Source organism: Mastigoproctus giganteus, chromosome 7, assembly GCF_048544385.1.
Source record: "Mastigoproctus giganteus isolate SK-2022 chromosome 7, ASM4854438v1, whole genome shotgun sequence".
NCBI classification, from domain to species: domain Eukaryota; kingdom Metazoa; phylum Arthropoda; class Arachnida; order Uropygi; family Thelyphonidae; genus Mastigoproctus; species Mastigoproctus giganteus.
Window position 1 is genome coordinate 102,666,709 of NC_143581.1, and position 20,583 is coordinate 102,687,291.

Sequence of the window (20,583 nt, forward strand, 5' to 3'; positions counted from 1 at the left end):
TGTTCGAGAGGCAACCAGAGAGGCCAGTACTCTTGATCTGGGTTATCAGCAGTGATCATTCGTGTATTAAGAATTTGCAGATAAAGGAACCACTAGGCGGCACTGATCACAGTGTACTGTTGTGAGGTTTACTTAAAGATATAATTAACATTAGGGGTAAAGGAAAGAGTTTTTGCTTCCGTAAAGGTGACTACAGTGGTCTCAAACAATTTTTATATTCTGTACAGTGGGGTGGGACCAACTGATGATGTTATCAACAGCAAATTCTACATGGGAAGAATTCAAGGAATTAATCGTGGAAGTTACTAGACGTTTCATATATATTAAGAAATATTGTTCAAGATTTAGGCTTAAATGGTTGTCAAATGAACTAATGAGACTCGTGGCAAAGAAGAAAATTGGGTGGGATGCATATAAATTATAAGGTGACAAAAAAGCCTATGGCAAATATTAACTAGTCTGTAATCAAATCACAAAGGAGATTAGGCAAGCGAAGGCATATCACGAGAAATCTTTGACAAAGAATGCTAAGAAAACCACCAAGGATTTCTTTATTTATGTACACTCTAAAAGTAAGGGGATGAACCAGATTGGTCCACTTGATATGGATATCTCGACTATTGATGATCATCATCATAGAGCAAACAAACTGAATGAGTATTTTGTATCTATATTCACACATAAGGAGTTCTTAAGAAGGAATATGCCAGAGGGTTATCAAATTTCTGCTATGGATAAAGGGGTGGTTGAGGGGGAGAAGACAGAGTGTGGTAATCAATGGACACTGATCATCGTGGACTAATGTTATTAGTGGAGTCCCTCAGGGCTCAGTGTTGGGTCCATTATTGTTTTCTGTATTTATAAATAATATTGATGATGGTATATCAAGCTTAATGTCCAAGTTTCCAGATGATACGAAGGTTGGCAGGGTAGTCAAGGACACTACTGACACTATGCTACTGCAACAGGATCTGGAAAGGTTGAGCAGATGGGCTGAGAGGTGGCAAATGAAGTTTAACATTGACAAATGTAAAGTACTACATATGAGAAACAGCAACCACCCCAGAGCAACTTATCAACTCTGTGGTACTACACTGACAGTGGTAGAGAATGAAAGGGACCTGGGGGTGGTTGTGCAGGCAGATATGAAGTTTTCTGAGCAGTGCAGACGGGTTGCAAGAGTAGCTCATGGGGTATTGTCGATGATATATAGGAATTTTTCTAGCAGGGATAAGGAGGTGATTATTCCCTTGTATAAGGCAATGGTCAGGCCACACCTAGAGTACTCTATACAGCTCCGGAGGCCTCATTTCAAGAAGGATGTAGAGATGCTGGAACGAGTACAGAGAAGGGCAACAAGATTAGTGAATGGAACAAAAGGTTGTTCTTACGAAGAAAGGCTTAAGTTTTAAAAATTACAGTGTCTGGAGACTATGCACCAGCGAGGTGATCTGATAGAGGTGTATAAAGCCTTGAATGGTTTGAGCATGCCCAATGCTGATGGGCTTCTTCCTCTTGCTCAGAATAATCACCTGAGAGGGCATAAATTCAAATTGTGGAAAGACAGATGTAGGATAGACGTGAGGAAATTTGCCTTTAGCCAGCGGGTGGTTGGTTGGTGGAACAGATTTCCATCCCTTGTCGTGGAAGTTGATAGCCTAAATAAGTTTAAGGCTCAGCTGGAGAGGTATTTCGAACGGACAGAGGGGTGAAGTGGAAGTGGTTATTTTTTATTTATTTATTTATTTTTATTTTTATTTTATTTTATTTTTTTGGCTGATGCTGCATAAGCTTGCTTTCTTGCATCAAATGCCTCTACTAATGCTAATGCTAATTGTAGCATGGTGTTTAATGCTTTTCTAATATCTGAGAGCGAAGTGGAGAAGAAATTGTCGAAGTTAAACTTAAAAAAGGTAACCGGGGTGGATGAGACCTATCCAGTTATATTAAAGGAGGCGGGAAAGGAACTAAACAAACTCTTAGCCATAATTATCGGAGCATCCTTGGAATCAGAGGAGGTACCCACAGACTGGAGAGTGCAAATGTATCTCCAATTCAAAGGGGGCAGGAAGGGTGACAGCAGTAATTACAGCCCAGTAAGTTTAACTTCTGTTCCAGGTATATTAATGGAGTCACTGGTTAAAGATGTATTGCAGGATCATCTATACAAGACTGCGGCAATCATTCAGACACAGCATGTGTTTGTTAAGGGAAAGTCTAGTCTGACAAATTTGATTGGACACTATGATGTGGTTACAAAGGAACTGGATACAAATAATAATTTTGATATCATATACTTGGTTTTCAAGAAAGCTATTGACACTTTTGCGCATGGAAGACTACTCTACAAATTGGAACAGAATGGCGTTAAGGGTAAGTTGCTACAATAGATAAAAGGGTGGTTGAGTAGGAGAAGACAGATGGTGGTAATCAATGGGCGCTGCTGTTCATGGACTGTTGTTATTAGTGTAGTTCAACTGGTTTCAGTGTTGGGCCCACTGTTGTTTTGTATATTTATCAATGATATTGATGAAAGTATATTAGGCCTAGTGTCGAAGATTGCAGATGATATAAAGGTTGGCAGGGTTGTTAATGGCAGTAATCTACTGCAACAGGATCTAGAACATTTTGGCAGATGTGTTTAGAAGTGGCAACTGAAGTTTAACTTTGAGAAATTCAAAGTACTGCATATAGGTAGAAGTAACCCCAGAGGAACCTACCAACTGTGTGGCACTGCACTTAGAGTGGTAAAAAATGAAAAAGACCTGGGAGTAATTGTGCAGTCAGATATGAAGTTTTTTGAGCAAGGCAGACATGCTGCATGAGCAGGTCATGGGGCTTTGTCAATGTTATACAGGGATTTTGCTAGCAGGGAAAAGGATGTGTTTATTCCGTTTTAGGAAGCAATGGTCAGGCCATGCCTTGAGTACTGCGTACAGGTCTGGAGGCCTCATTTGAGGAAGGAAGAATTTGTTGAGCGTGTACAGAGAAGGGCACCAAGACTGTTGAGGGGAACGAAGGGATCCTCTTACCAAGAGAGGTTTATGTTCTATTAATGCAGCCGCTGGAGACTAGGCACCTGCGAGGTGATCTGATTGAGGTGTGTGTATAAGGCTTTGAATGGGTTGAGTACTGTGAATTCTGATGGGATTCTTTCACTTGCTCAGATTTCGAACCTAACGGCCGACCATGCTAGCCGGGTGGGTAAAGTGCCTGTCTAGCAACCCAAAGGTCGCGGATTCGAATCCCTCCTCGGCTTGGATCAAAATACTGCAAAATACCTTGGGAAGTGCATTATGGCAGCAGAAGCCGATGCGCCAACAACTACCAAAAATAAAAACGAACCTAAGGGGGCATAAATTTAAATTGAGGAAAGACAGTTGTAGAATATATGTGCGGAAATTTGCCTTTAGCCAGCGTGGTTAATCGCTGGAACAAACGTCCATCTGTCGTTTTCGAAGTTAAAAGCTTAAATAAATTCAAGGAGATACTGAACAATTTAGAGGGAATGGTTGTGTGATTTTTTTTTTTTTTTTTTTTGGCTTATGCTATGTAAGCTCATGCGCTTACTTTCTTGCATCACATGCGTCTATTACTATTGCTATTGCTATTTCTATTAATATAATATAAAAAACGAACAAGTCTGCTGACGTGGCTAGTGGGAGCTAGACGTGTTTAAAGCCGCTAATTGGATTTTCTTATTTGTTGATTTGAAATTACTGTTTTTATAAAACTTTTTATATAAATTTAGAAATATAGCATTATTTTTGTGTCTTTCTGATTAATCTGGTATGTTTATTCCTTACTCGGCCTTGTAATTGCATAAAAGTATTGGTAAGGGTATCATATCCACTTGTTACGAGTTGAACTCCACTGAACCAGAGGTTTTTTTTAGCCATATTTAGACGCTTTATTGTCCAATTGATACATCAAATTATTTTATATAAGTAGGTTGTAGACCTAGTGAGGATAGTTAGTTTATTCTGAATTGAAACAGCGAGATTTGGAAGTTAATTAATACTTTAGTGTCATAACTTGCGTTCGTAACTACCGTTAGTAACTTGCGCCATTGTTATAGGATACAATCAACTAGTTAGCATTAGTATAGTATACTATATATAGTATTATATATAATATAATATTGTCAATTAATCAGCAAAATCTACTAATTTTGTTAAACTTCGTTGTCAATTAAATTGTACTTTTAACTAAATACATATAACGACTTAGATTACAAACGAAACATAATTAATTAATACATAATTTGATACCGAAGTTATATAAACAGAATTCGTAGATAATATTTGATACTGAAAAATATGTATAGCATTATACCTGTGCTGTGATACAAGTTTAGGGTTATAATTTTGTACTAAAATTGAAATTTTATTGAAATTAAATCGAAATCACGACTCAGACCAGACCAGCAAAGCAAAAGGCTCAAGCTAATGGGAGAGCTGCGGCTCAGAGGAGAACTGAGGGAGCAGTTGCCCTCTGAATCACAGCCTTTTAAATTGCACTGCTTGCATGATTTTTATGGAGCAATCGGGTCCGGGATATGATATTGCCATTGGGGACGTCTTTGTGTTTGCGCGATGAAAGGAGTGTAACGAAATCAGGCGACAACGCAGCGTTGTTATGGGCATATATGAGAGCTTGAAGGACAGGGTGGATGCCCCCGAAGGATTTAAAGTGAGGGGGCCATCAAGCTCTCAACTGCCCACATCAACGCCAGATCTTGCACTTTGTCATCACGCAACACAGCATCAACCCCCAAGGCAGAATGCGCTGGTCCCACAGGAACTAGTAGTTGTTGGTGACGCTATTGTCAGGGAAACGGGGAACATGCTTTGTAAAAAGGATAGGTAGAACAGGACCAGGGTATGTCTGCCAGAGGGCAAAGGTTGATGACGTTGTAGAGCGGATGTCATCTTTTAAGGGCACAAAATGTGATATAGTTGTACACGTTGGCACTAATGATATTAAGAGGAGGAGACCAGGAGAATTACTTAACAAGTACAAGTTACTGTTGAAAAAAAGCCGGAAATTAGGGTTTAATTTCAAAGTGTCTGCAATTCTGCCCAGACACCATAGGATGGAGTATATGGTGAGAGCTTTGTCGACCAATTCGGGCCTTGAAAGATTGTACGAGGCTCAAAGGGTAGAATTTTTTTCAGACTGCTTCTACAGGGATGGGATACACTTAAATAGAAAGGGTGCAAGAATAATTGCTAATGCTATCGAGGCAGTGTTAGGTGGGTCGGAAAAATGCTAGCTTGGGGCGATACAAGGACTAATAGATTAACAGTAGCCACTGACAGAGGTGAAAGTGATTCTTGCACTGCTTCTATTGGAATGAGCTAAAGCCTGGAAAACAAGGCAGTGCACGGTATATCAGAGACTGCTGGGAGTCATTGGGGTACAAGTAAACACATGGGTTGTGTTAGGGTAGCTAAGAATAGGAATAGGTGCATGTACTTGCATGTACACCAAGGCTAGGAATTTGGTAAATAAATTTGATGAATTTGAGGTATTGCTCAAAGCATCAAAGGCGGATATTGTTGGGATATCAGAGACGTGGTATCACACAGATATAAGGAATGCAGAACTGAAATTTGGGGAGTACAACATCTACAGAAAGGATAGGAAGCGAGAAGGGGTTTTGCTATTAGTTAAAAAACACATAAAATCCAAGGAAGTGAAGCCAAAAGGCATCGCTGGATAGTGCAGTGTCGAGTCAGTTTGGTGTGACATAAGCATTGGGAGATCAAATTTGAGAGCAGGAGTGTGCTATAGGCCTAATGACTGTGATGAGTATAATAAGAAACTGTACAGGGAAATAGAGTGAGCCAATAAATCAGAGAGTCTTATAATGGGGGATTTTAATTTCCCTGATATTGACTGGAATTTGTAGCTTGGTCAATCACACAGTAGCAAGGCTTTTGTGGATTTATTGGATGATTGTTTTCTACATCAGCATGTTCGGGAGGCAACTAGAGGGAGAAATACTCTTGATTTGATTATCTGTAGTGATTCTTCATGCATTAAGAATCTGCCATAGAGGACCACGATGTGGCAGTGATCACAGTGTGCTGAAGTGGGAATTACTCAAAGGGGTAAAGGGAATCATCAGGGGTAAAGGGAAGGGTTATTGCTTTCTTAAGGCGACTACGATGGTCTGAGAGAGTATTTAAATTCTATTCAGTGGGACCAACTGATGATGTTACCGACAGCAAATTCAAAAGGGGAAGCATTCAAAGAACTTATCTTGGAAGCTACTAGGCTTTACATACCAACTAAGAAATATTGTTCAAGATTTAGGCCTAAATGGATGTCAGATGAACTAATGAGACATGGCAGAGAAGAAAAATGCATGGGATACTTACAAATTAACACATGACACAGAAGCCTATGATAGATACAAGTTGATATGCAACCAAGTTACAAAGGAGGTTAGGCAGGCGAAGGCAGATTACGAGAAATCCTTGGCAAGGGATGCAAAGAAAAACAGCAAAGAGTTCTTTACTTATGTAAACTCTAGAAGGAAGGGGATGAATCAGATTGGTCCACTTGATATTGATGGGTCAACTGTTGATGATCCTGCTCAGGTAGCTAACAAACTAAATGAATATTTTGCATCGACATTCACACATGAGGAGTTATTCAGCAAGGGGAATGCCAGAGGTGTATTCAACTCTAGCAGTAAGCTACAGAATCTTGAAATAACTGGGAGTAAAGTGGAGGAGAAACTGTTGAAGATAAACACAAGAAAGGCACCCGGGGTGGATGGGATCTATCCAGTTATATTAAAGGAGGCAGCAAAGGAAGTAAGCAAACCCTTAGCCATAATTATGAGAGCTTCCTTGGACTCAGGGGAGGTACCCATAGACTGGAAATGTGCAAATGTGACCCCAATTCACAAAGGAGGATCAAAGGCTGACACAAGTAATTATAGACCTGTGAGCTTAACTTCTGTTCCAGGAAAATTAATGGAGGCACTGGTTAAAGAAGCACTGCAGGATCATTTAGACAAGACTTCAATTATAGCTCAGACACAGCATGGTTTTGTTAAGGGGAAGTCTTGCCTGACCAACTTGATTGGATACTATGATGCAGTCACAAAAGAACTGGATGCAGGGAATAACTTTGATATTATATACTTGGATCTTAGAAAGGCTTTTGATACTGTTGCACATGGAAGACTGCTACACAAATTGGAGCAGTGTGACATTGGAGGCAAATTGCTGCTATGGATAAAGGGGTGGTTGAGGGGGAGAAGACAGAGAGTGGTAATCAATGGACACTGCTCATCGTGGACTAATGTTATTAGTTGAGTCCCTCAGGGCTCAGTGTTGGGTCCATTATTGTTTTCTGTATTTATAAATGATATTGATGATGGTATATCAAGCTTAATGTCCAAGTTTGCAGATGATACAAAGGTTGGCAGGGTTGTCAAGGACACTACTGACACTATGCTGCTGCAACAGGATCTGGAAAGGTTGAGCAGATGGGCTGAGAGGTGGCAAATGAAGTTTAACATTGACAAATGTAAAGTACTACACATGGGAGTACAAAGAAGAGCAACAAAAGTAGTGAAGGGAACAAAGGGGTGCTCTTACGAAGAAAGGCTTAAGTTTTGCAAATTACAGTGTCTGGAGAGTAGGCACCAGCGAGGTGATCTGATAGAGGTGTATAAAGCCTTGAATGGTTTAAGCATGCTCAATGCTGATGGGATTCTTCCTCTATCTCAGAAAAATCACCTGTGAGGGCATAAATTCAAATTTAGGAAAGACAGATGTAGGATAGACGTGCGGAAATTTGCCTTTAGCCAGCGGGTGGTTGGTTGGTGGAACAGACTTCCATCCCTTGTGGTGGAGGTTGATAGCCTAAATAAGTTTAAGGCTCAGATGGACAGGTATTTTGAACGAACAGAGGGGTGAAGTGGGAGTGGGTTTTTTTTGGCTGATGCTGCATAAGCTTGCTTTCTTGCATCAAATGCCTCTACTAATGCTAATGCTCCCAATGATGTACGCGATACTGACCAGTTGCATAACCGAGAATATATGAAACCACTTATTGAGTCGGAACATAATGAGTGAATCTCAGAAAGGATGTAAGCGGAGTAGCAAAGAATGCAAGGCGCAATTAACCATATATGCCGCAGTTATGGCGCAAACCTAGAAGAATCACTGCAACATATACACTGCTGATATCGATTGCCGCAAGGCCTTGGACTTCGTACCTGATAGCTGGCTAATAGAGACCTGAAGATCTAAAGGTCAGTCCGATATTGACAATCTTCCTAAGAGCAACAATGGCGAAATGGAGTACCACCTTTAAGTTCGAGAACGTCACAACCAGGCCAATCCCGTTTAGAAGAAGAATATTTCAGCGAGATGCTGTGAGCCCACTGTGGTTCTGTCTAGCACACAACCTGCAATCCACCCTGCTTAAAAACAGAAATATGGATATAACCTCAAAGAAGGAAGAAAGAACCTGTACACCCTCACCCACCTGATGTACATGGATGACAGCAAGCTCTATGCGGCATCCGAGAAGCAACCCCAGAAACTAATTCGGATCACGGAAGAAATCAGCCAGGCCATCAGGATGGAATTTGGTCTAGACAAATCAAAACCCACACAGTGCACTAGGGAAAATTAGTTGGCCGAAACTACCATCTGGTGATTGGTAAACAGATCGAAGCTATGACAGAAGGAGAGACCTACAAATACCTAGGGTTGATGCAGGCTCATCAGTTAGGGTAGAAAGAAATCAAGTAGTACCTGACCGAATAATATCATGAGAGACTCAGTAGCCTGGTGAAAGCAAAATTGAATGGAGGGAACACAGCCATAAATACTTATGCAGCTCCAGTAATAACATACACCTTCGGGGTTGTAGATTGGACTAACACTGAGCTAGAAGATATCATGCGAAAGGCAAGGACAGTGATGATCAAGAGCCGCCAACACCACCGAAGTCAGCATTGGAGAGTTTAAGAATTGCTCAGAATGAAGGAGGAAGGGGCCTGAAAATTCTGATAGAGCAACAGAAAACAGCGATAGGTAACCTGAAGGATTACTTCTAGAACAACACAGCACCCGTCCAACAGGCCATTAGGACGATAGATTAAGTGACATACCCCTCTCAACCTGAGCGAGGAACCCCCACCCACCCAGACGGCACAAGAAACGGAGTCAGAAAGATGGGCAAAGAAGACACTCCATGGTAGTCTCTACAATGACCTCCATCAAGGTCATATCGATAATATTGCTTCCAATGCATGGTTCAGATGCTCGACGCTCTACCCCGAGACTGAAGGAGTCATTCTGGCCATCCAAAACCAGGTAATCAACACTAGAAACTATAGAAAATACATCTCAAAGGAGCCCGGAATGTCAGATGACACCTGTTGACGATGCCATATGGCTTCAGAAACGATCCAACACATCACTGCGGGGTGCAAGGTTATCACCCAGACTGAGTACACTCATAGCCACGACTAGGTAGCCAGGATAATACATCAGAAGCTAGCGAAGATATACCAGTTGACCAAAGAAAGTGTACCATATTAGAAGTACAAATCCCAAGCAGTACTAGAGACCTGAACCCAAAAGGTGTACTGGGACCGCGCCATAAGAACGGATAAGACCATCCCGCACAACAGACTGGACCTAACCCTTGTGGACAAGATGGAAAAGTCTGCCTACTTGATTGACATAATTGTACCCAACACTAGCAATGTCCAGAAAACCATTGAGGGAAAAATTAGGAAGTACACGAACCTGAAATATGAAGTCTGGGATATATTGCATATACAAGAAGTATCGACCATCCCGATCATCGTGTCAGCCATCGGTATGGTGCCAAAGACTCTACATAGCAGCCTTGCAGCAATAGGTCTTCCAGAGAACACCTACAAGAAACTCCAGAAAATCGCAATCCTGAACTCCTGTAGGATATTCAGAGATCTCCTCGACCAACAGTAACACCAGATATTACAACCACCCTGTGTATTAGGTAGCAGCCAAAAAAAAAAAAAAAAAAAAAAAAAAAAATTTCTGATGTACCGTGAGAAAGAGAGAGAGGAGTAGAAGGAAATCACCAAGAAGGAGAAGAATGATGATATACAGCTCAGGACCCTGGGTGTGCCAAGCCCATACTCACCAGACAGGAGCCCATGGGGTTATTTAAATCCTACAGAGAAAATATGGGTCGATATTCCAAGAAAAATGAAAATGCAACAGCATCCATGATACTTGAACGAATTTTAGGCTCAGTTTCTCTCAGAATGGCCCAATGTTGATATAAAGTTTTAAAGGTTCTACTTGAATTTTATCAACGAGGACGCACGAAATGATTCGTGCTGAAGCAACAATAGTAGTAGTAAAAGTAGAAGCTTGCAATGCAAGAAAGCAAGCTTATTATTATTATTATTATTATTAGCTATATGGTGCAAGGAACCATATAGCTAATAAAATTCCCGCGTTACCCCGAGAGAGAGAGAGAGAGAGAGAGAGAGAGAGAGAGAGAGAGAGAGAGAGAGAGGGGAATCACGAAGTAAAGAGAAGAATGATGATATCCAGCTCAGGACCCTGGGTGTGCCAAGCTCATACTCACCAGGTGTGAGCCCCTAGGGTTATGTAACCTCAGCCAAAAAAAAAAAAAAAAAAACATTTCATACATCCCTCATCGATTCTCTCTGAAAGTTTATCTAATTCCTCTTTGAATTTATTTAAGCTGCCAACTTCCACAAGAACAGACTGAAGTTTGTTTCAGCAATCAACTACTCACTGGCGAAAGGCAAATTTCTGCACATCTATTCTACAACTGTCTTTCCTCAATTTGAATTTATGCCCCCTCAGATTAGTAATCTGAGCAAGAGGAAGAATGTCATCAGAATTGAGCCTGCTCAATCCATTCAAAGCCTTAAACTCTTCAATCAGAGTCGCAGGTGTCTAGTCTTCAGTTGCTGAATTTGCAAAACTTAAGCCGTTCTTGGTAAGAGAACTCCTTTGTTCCCCTCACCAATCTTGTTGTCCTTCTCTATACTCGCTCAAGCAACTCTATAATCTTCCTAAAATGAATCTTCCAGACGTGTACACAGTACTCAAGCCATGAGCTGACCATTACCTTATACAAAGTGATAACCACCTCCTTTTCCTTACTAGCAAAATTCCTGTATATCATTAATAACACCCCATGACCTGCTCTGGCGCCTGTCTACACTGCTCGGAAACGTTCTATCTGTCGAGACAATTACTCTCAGGTGTCTTTCATTTTCTATAACTCTAACCGTAGTACCACACATTCGGTACGTTTCTCTGGGGTTACTTCTGCCCATATGCAGTACTTAAGTTACACGTTAATTGAAAAATCATGTAGGTGACTAATTTAGTTGCCTTCATGCAGATATTGTCACCAAAGGAAAATCTAAACATTTTCTAAAGAAAGGAAATCTAAACATTAGTAAATATGTGGAATAGATGTGCTTGCGGGTAGTCAATTGCTGGAACAGACTTCCATGCCTTGTGGAAGTTGACAGCTTAAATTAATTTAAGGCTGAGCTGGACAAGTATGTATTTGCAGTGAACAGATGAGTGAAGTGGGAGGCTTTTTTTTTTTTTTTTTTTTTGTCTGATTCTGCATAAGCTTTCTTTCTTGCATCGTATGCCTCTGCTAATGCTAATACAAATTAGATGGTTGTTATGTATCACCGATTAGTAAAGTAATTTGTAGTTGTAGTTATATTATTGTCAAGTTCCCTGTTCTATTTGTTTAGGAAATATTAGTAGTAGTTGATGTTAATCTGATTTGGATATAGATTTGGGAATAATAAACTGCGTAATGTTCCTACGAAAAAAAAAAAAAATAAAATAATAATTAATGAATAAAAAACCTATTGGCGTGTGGTAAGTGTGTAGTGCCATTTTTTGAAAGTTAGGTGTGACGTTTTAGGTTTAACCATTGTTGAATAGTGATACTGCTATGTTTGCCATCTTGAAACTAAATTGTGTCGTCAACCAGCATAGAAAAACTGGTATTTGATACGAACTTTGTTGTTCTTTTGGTACGTGATTATATGTTGCCCCATACCCTAGATCTTTTTAGTGAATATATACGTTTTTGTGAAGTATGATGTATTTCAATTAGATTTAACAGTCAATATAAATTGGCTGTTAAATCTAATAATGTTTGATATAAATAATGGGTAAAACTTTAGTACAGGGTCCCCTTCCAAAATAGTGGTGAGAAGAAGAGGAAGATGTCTGTGATTGACATGCTAACCCGCTGTATTTAGTGTTCGTAAGGAACTCCAAGAAACCCGATTTTCATGAGTTCGAAATGTTAGTCAGGTAAAATGAACGTAACTCTCAGAGTTGTTTGTTACAAAATTAGCATTACTCTGAATTTCAGCTTTTTTTTTTTTTTTTTTGTTTATTCCCCATTCCCGCTGTTTTAAAATAGGAAAACGGGTTCCCAATTTTAAAACAGCGGCGGGGGGGAGGATAAACACCCTAACTAACACTAATCACAGCGGGTTAGTCATGTCAATCTGCCTTCTTCTCGCCGCTATTTGGGAGATGGAAGACAATCTCTAATGATTCAAGAGGGCTAGTATGTATAGGCTAGTCCATCCACAGTTAGCCCACTGAGTGGTCTTTCTGGTCATAGTACTCTAGAAGGATAGGTGCTTTAGGGTATACATTTTCACTGATTGGTCTTTCAAGTTAACATACTCAATGATTTATTGGAAACGTCAATGTTTAACTACTCATATTGCAATGATTATATAGATAATGCACTTGCATCAGACCTCTGTCTGTCTGTCTTCTGACTGCAATTTACTGATGTGAATACTTCCATGGTATGGAATTCCGTCTTCTAGATTATATTTCATTTATTAAAGACTTTTGTCGAGACTGGACATTAATGAGATTGCAAGAAGTAACCTGCAATTTTTCACTAGCTACTTTATGTGGCAGGGACTTTAAATTCACATTACATGAACTTGAATGGCTTCAGTCCCTTATAATGGAGTGGGTACATGAACTGCAGAATTTCAAAATCTTATGAGAGTGGGTATTAATTAGTGGCTGTGTCTGCTGTTATCTGTACAGTATTGTAAACAGGTGATGGGGATTGCAGGATAGCTGGCTGGGACTGCCTAGTGCAATCAATCGGTAAAAGAAAAAAAAAAACGGTTCATTGGTTCATGCACACTTTCCTTTATGATTTTTGCCATTCAAATTGTGATTTTATCCTTGAAAGGAATGTCACATGTTCTTTACACAAATTTTAAAATTGAATATATATTGCAATCTTACAAATTTGTTAGCTGGTCCACCTCTAGAAGAAAATGATTAGTTTTTGCAAGTGTACCATGCAGATTTCTTATTTCATCTCAGTTAGAGATGCAGTAAGTACCATGAAGCAAGACTAGAAACTACAGTGAAACTACTACTGTTTATAAAAAAAATTATAGTCTAATTGAGAGAATATAAACCACAGAAGACAGTACAATAGTTTAGTGATTGACACTGGGAATTATTGCAGTATCTGGTTCCATTCTGTGTGGTATGGAGGTTTCCGGTGCAAGGAGTTCAGTAGCTGGTGTCCATTGTTAAATTTGTGTTTTGCCATAAACTGCATTTTTTTAAAAAATTTTTTTTTTTATGTCCCACTTAGGGGACAAATGAAAAAACATAAGTCACACTTGCATTTCATGTAAAACCACTGCATAATCAGGCATGGTATATTTTACCTATTAGCATCCCTATTTTTTCAGAGTGTTGCTGTTGTTAGCATCTGAATGTTTTGTCACCATTGATTACATCAACTGAATATGAAAGGTACTTATGGTTTTTTAAATAATATTTTAATTTTCAGTTATGATGTAACTACAAAAAAGTACTATATCTACGTGGAAATGTGAGTAAAAATCATTGATTTAGGATTCAGTACTATTCGGTTAGCCCTTGTGAGTGGCCAGGGTTGCTACATATGATAAATGGAAAAAACTAGGTTTTTATTGGTGTTTGCTGATTTTTGAGACCCAAGAAACTGAACCTGTGAAAGCAATCAGAGTAAACTATAAAATAATAAAAAATTAAAAATCACTTTGTCATATTATCTGTATTAGCAGATTTTTTTTTTTTTTTTTAATTCAAATATTTCATATACTGATGCTTCTAAATATAAAAATTAAAATAAAATTATTTATTCTGCCTACCAAAAATATACTGTAACTATAAAAAAAATATTTTACACAGTTGTTTCACTGAAGTTCCAAATTTTAAGCACCTTGGACAACTTATTCCACAATATATAATAACTATGGGTTTTTAAAAGTCAAATAATTTCTGCTAATTAATTTTTCTTTAGGTGGTCTATGGATAAGGCAGTCTTTGGGGAGAGTACAAGGACTAATAGATTACTAATGTTATTAGGACTAAAGTTATTAGTGGAGTCCTTCAGGGTTCAGTGTTGGGTCCATTGTTGTTTTCTGTATTTATAAATGATATTGATTGATGGTATATCAAGCTTAATGTCCAAGTTTGCAGACAATACAACGATTGGCAGGGTTGTTAAGGACACTACTGACAGTATGCTTCTGCAACAGGATCTGGAAAGGTTGAGCAGATGGGCTGAGAGGTGGCAAATGAAGTTTGACATTAACAAATGTAAAGTACTACATATGGGAAACAGTAAACCCAGAGCAACGTATCAACTCTGTAGTTCTACACTGACAGTGGAAGAGAATGAAAAGGACCTGGGAGTAATTGTGCAGGCAGTTTTGAAGTTTGCTGAGCAGTGCAGATGGGCGGCAAGAGTAGCTCATGGTGTCTTGTCAATGATATACAGGAATTTTTCAAGCAGGGATAAGGAGGTGATTATTCCCTTGTATAAGGCAATGGTCAGGCCACACTTTAAGTACTGGATACAGGTCTGGAGGCCTCATTTCAAGAAGGATGTAGAACTGCTGGAACGAGTACAGAGTAGGGCAACAAGATTAGTGAATGGAAAAAGGGTTGCTCTTATGAAGAAAGGCTTAAGTTTTGCAAATTACAGTGTCTGGAGACTAGGTACCGGCGAGGTGATCTGGTAGAGGTGTATAAAGCCTTGAATAGTTTGAGCATGCTCAATGCTGATGGGATTCTTCCTCTTGCTCAGGATAATCATCTGAGAGGACATAAATTCAAATTGAGGAAAGACAGATAGTAGTAGTGGTAGTAGTGGCATGTGATGCAAGAAAGCAAGTGTATGAGCTTATGTAGCATCAGCAAAAAAAAAATTCACACCATTCCCTCCAAATGCCTGTCCAGTTCCTCCTTATATTTATTTAACTTATCAACTTCTACAACGACAGATTGAAGTTTGTTTCAGCAATTAACCACCCGCTGGCTAAAGGCAAATGCTCAGCCCATTCAAGGTCTTATACACTTCAATCAGATCACTGTGCAGGTGCCTAGTCTCCAGCCACTGCAATTTGCAGAACTTAAGCCTCTCGTGGTAAGAGGATCCCTTCATTCCCCTCACCAATCTTGTTACCCTTCTCTGTATACACACTCAAGCAAATCTACATCCTTCCTAAAATGAGGCCTCTAGACCTGTTCACAGTACTCAAGGCATGGCTTGACCATTGCCTTACAGAGGGACAATCACTTCCTTTTCCCTGCTAGCAAAATTCCTATAAATCATTGACAAAACCCCATGACCTCCCCTGGCAGCCTGTCTGCATTGCTCAGAAAACTTCACATCTGACTGCACAATTACTCCCAGGTCTTTTTCATTTTCTACCACCTTAGTGTAGTACCACACAGTTGGTACATTTCTCTGGGGTTACTTCTACCCATATGCAGTACTTTGCATTTGTCAAGGTTAAACTTCAGTTGCCACTTCTTAGCCCATCTGCCCAAATTATCTAGATCCTGTTGCAGTAGCACACTGCCATTACTGTCATTAACAACCCTGCCAACCTTTGTATCATCTGCAAACTTCGACACTAAGCCTGATATACCTTCATCAATATCATTGATAAATATACAAAACAAGAGAGGACCCAACACCTAACCGTGTGGGACTCCACTAATAACCTTAGTCCATGAAGAGCAGCACCCATTAATTACCACCCTGTCTTCTCCCACTGAACCATCCTTTTATCCATTGTAGCAACTCACCCTTAATACCATTCCGCTCCAATTTGTACAATAGTCTTCCATGCGGAACAGTGTCAAAAATCCAAATATATGATATCAAAATTACTTTTTGCATCCAGTTCCTTTGTAACCACATCATAATATCCTATCAAATTTGTCAGACAAGACTTTCCCTTAACAAACTCATGCTGTCTGAATTATTGCTGCAGTCTTGTCTAGATGATCCTGCAATGCATCTTTAACCAGTGACTCCATTATTTTACCCGGAACAGAAGTTAAACTAACTGGTCTGTAATTACTCATGTCACCCTTCGATCTCCCCTTTATGAATTGGAGATACATTTTCACATCTCCAGTCCCCTGAGTCCAAGGATGCTCCCATAATTATGGCTAAGGGTTTGCTTAGTTGCTTTGCCACCTCCTTTAATATAACTGGATAGATCCCATCCATCCCAGGTTCTTTCTTATGTTTAACTTCACAAATTTTTACTCCACTTTGCTCTCAGTTATTACAAAATCATTAAGCACCCTGCTACAATTTGATAACCTTCTGCCATTTTAAAACCTCAATAACTCATGTGTGAATGTAGATGTAAAATACTCATTCAGTTTGTTTGCTATCTGAGCAGGATCATCAACAGTGGAACCATCGATATCAAGTGGACCAATCAGATTCATCCCCTTTCTTTTAGATTTTATAAAAGTAAAGAAATCCTTGCTGTTTTTCTTAGCATCTTTTGCCAAATATTTCTTGTAATCTGCCTTCGCCTGCCTAACCTCCTTTGTGACCTGACCTGATTACAGACTAGCTTATATCTGCCATAGGCTTCTGAGTCGCTTGATAATTTATATGCATCCCATGCATTTTCTTCTTTGTCACGAGTCTCATTAGTTCATTTGATAACCATTTAGGCCTAAACCTTGAACAATATTTCTCAATAGCTTTAAAACTTTTAATAGCATCCACGATTAATTCCTTGAATGCTTCCCACTTAGAATATACTGTTGGTAACATTGTCAGTTGATCCCACTGTACAGAATTCAAAAACTGTCTGAGCCCACTGTACTCGCCCTTACGGAAGCAAAAACTCTCTCCTTTACCCCTCATGGTAATTATATTATGTAGGATCGATGTGCGGAAATTTACCTTTAGCCAGCGGGTAGTTGGTTGGTGGAACAGACTTCCATCCCTTGTTGTGGAAGTTGATAGCCTAAATAAATTTAAGGCTCAGCTGGACAGGTATTTCAAATGAATGGAGGGGTGAAATGGGAGTGGATTTTTTTTTTTTTTTTTTGGCTTATGTTGCATAAGCTTGCTTTCTTGCATCATATGCCTCTACTAATGCTAATAAATACAAGTAGATGAAAGTTGCTGTGCATGAGTTTATAAATAACAAGATAAATGTTAAATAAATTCATTAAACACTAAATGTCTTTTTTTAGGAAATGATATCTCAGTTTAATTTGTCATCTACGAATCGGTAAACTCAAACAGCATAATCCATTAAATGTTATCAATGAACTTCTACTTTTTTTTTCAAAATAGCAGTTAGACAATACCATTACATAACAAGAGAGAGAGAGAGAATGCTTCTACAGAGATGGGATACACTTAAATAGAAAGGGTGCAAGAATATTTGCTGATGCTATCGAGGCAGTGTTAGGTGGTTTGGAAAACTGCTAGCTTGGGGAGGGATACAAGGACTAATAGATTAACAGTAGCCACTGGCAGAGGTGAAAGTGATTTTTGCACTTCTTCTATTGGAATGAGCAGCAGCCTGGAAAACTAGATGCAGGGTATTTCAGAGACTGCTGGGAGTCATTGCAGTACAAGTAAACACATGGGTTGTGTTAGGGTAATTAAGAGTAGGAACACATGCATGTATACTTCCATGTACACCAAAGCTACGAGTATAGTTAATAAATTCAATGAGCTTGAAATGCTGTTCAATACATCAAAGGCAAGATATTGTTGGGATATCAGAGACGTGATGTCACACAAATATAAGGAATGCAGAACTGGAATTTGGGGAATACGATGTGTACAGGAGGAATGACAGGATAGGAAGGGAGGAGGGGTTATGCTATTAGTTAAGAAACACATAAAATCCAAGTAAGTGCAGCCAGTCGACATCGCTGGACAGTGCAATGTCGAGTCAGTTTGGTGTGACATAAGCACTGGGAGATAAAAATTGAGAGTAGGAGTGTGTTATAGGCCTAATGACTGAGTATAATAAGAAACTTAACAAGGAAATAGAGTGGGCCAGTAAATCAGAGAGTCTTATAATGGGGGATTTTAATTTCCCAGAGATTGACTGGAATTTGTGGGTTGGTCACTCACACACTAGCAAGGCTTTTGTGGATTTATTGGATGATTGTTTTCTACAGCAGCATGTTTGGGAGGCAACTAGAGGGAGTAATACTCTTGATCTCATTATCAATAGTGATTCTTCATGCATTAAGAATCTGCAGATAAAAGAACCACTAGGTAGCAGTGATCACCGTGTTCTGAAGTGGGATTTACTCAAAGAAGTAACTACCATCAAGGGTAAAGGGAAGAGTTTTTGCTTTCGTATAGGTGACTGTGGTAGTCTGAGACAGTATTTAAATTCTATACGGTGTGACCAACTGATGATATTACCAACAGCAAATTCAAAATGGGAAGCATTCAAAGAATTAATCTTGGAAGCTACTAGGCTTTTCGTACCAACAAAGAAATATTGTTCAAAATTTAGTCCTAAATGGATGTCAGATGAACTAATGACATATGGTAGAGAAGAAAAATGCATGGGATACATATAAATTAACACGTGACAGAAGCCTATGATAGATACAAGTTGATCTGTAACCAAGTTACAAAGGAGGTTAGGCAGGCGAAGGCAGATTACGAGAAATCTTTGGCAAGGGATGCAAAGAAAAACAGCCAAGAGTTTTTTACTTATGTAAACTCTAGAAGGAAGAGGATGAATCAGATTGCTCCAATTGATATCGATGGTTCAACTATTGATGATCTTGCTCAGGTAACTCACAAACTAAATGAATATTTTGCATCGACATTCACACATGAGGAGTTATTCAGCTAGGGGAATGCCAGAAGTGTATTCAACTCTGGCAGTAAGCTAGATAATCTTGTAATAACTCAGAGTAAAGTGGAGGAGAAATTGTTGAAGATAAACACAAGAAAGGCACCTGGGGTGGATGGGATCTATCCAGTTATATTAAAGGAGGCAGCAAAGGAAGTAAGCAAAGCCTTAGCCATAATTATGAGAGCTTCCTGGCACTCAGGGGAAGTACGTATGGACTGGAGATGTGTAATTGTGACCCCAATTGACAAAGGAGGATCAAAGGGCGACACAAGTAATTATGGCCCTGTTAGTTTAACTTCTGTTCCAGGAAAATTAATGTAGACACTGGTTAAAGAAGCACTGCAGGATCATTTAGACAAGACTTCAGTTATAGCTCGGGGACAGAATGGTTTTGTTAAGGCAAAGTTTTGCTTGACCAATTTGATTGGATACTATGATGTGCTGACAAAGGAACTGGATGCAGGGAATAACTTTGATATCATATATTTGGATTTTAGAAAGGCTTTTGATACTGTTGCACATGGAAGACTGCTGCACAAATCGGAGCAGCGTGGCATTGGAGGTTAATTGCTGCTATGGATAAAGGGATGGTTGAGTGGGGGAAGACAGAGAGTGGTAATCACTGGACACTGCTCATCGTGGACTAATGTTATTAGTGGAGGCTCTCAGGGTTCAGTGTTTTGTCCATTTTTGTTTTCTGTATTTATAAATGATATTGATGATGGTATATCATGCTTAATGTCCAAGTTTGCAGACGATACGAAGGTTGGCAAGGTTGTTAAGGACACTAATGACAATACACTGCTGCAATGGGATCTAGAAAAGTTGAGTAGATGGGCTGAGAGGTGGCAAATGAAGTTTAACATTGACAAATGTAAAGTACTACATATGGGAAGCAGTAACCGCAGAGTAAATCAACTCTGTGGTACTATGCTGATAGTGGTAGAGAATGAAAAGTACCTGGGAATAATTGTCCAGACAGATATGAAGTTTTCTGAATAGTGCAGACGGTCTGCAAGAGGAGCTCATGGTGTCTTGTCAATGATATACAGGAATTTTTCTATCAGGGATAAGGAGGTGATTAACTTCTTTTATAAGGCAATGGTGAGGCCACACCTTGAGTACTGTATACAGGTTTGGAGGCCTAATTTTAAAGAAGGATGTAGAGCTTTTGGAATTAGTACAGAGAAGGGCAACAAGATTAGTGAATGGAACAAAGAGTTGCTCTTATGAAGAAAGGCCCAAGTTTGCAAATTACAGCTTCTGGAGACTAGGCACCTGTGAGGTGATCTGATTTAGGTGTATAAAGTCTTGAATGGTTTGAACATGCTTAA

General features: G+C 39.4%; 1 protein-coding gene across 3 annotated transcripts in view; it reads left to right on the plus strand.

Moving 5' to 3' along the window:
• The first annotated feature begins 11,955 nt into the window (after positions 1-11,955).
• LOC150083113 (uncharacterized) overlaps positions 11,956-20,583 on the plus strand; it is an 87,311-nt gene continuing 78,683 nt past the window's right edge. The window contains exon 1 of one of the 3 annotated variants that reach the window (XM_090377804.1): positions 11,956-12,073. Coding sequence is in view for 1 of the 3 variants with exons in the window: in XM_090377803.1 (XP_090233929.1) it covers positions 13,850-13,856 (7 nt within the window). In the remaining 2 variants the exon portion in view is untranslated. Of the gene's footprint in view, positions 12,074-13,781; positions 13,857-20,583 lie in introns of those variants that run through there. The other 2 variants (XM_090377806.1, XM_090377803.1) reach the window with 2 other exon arrangements.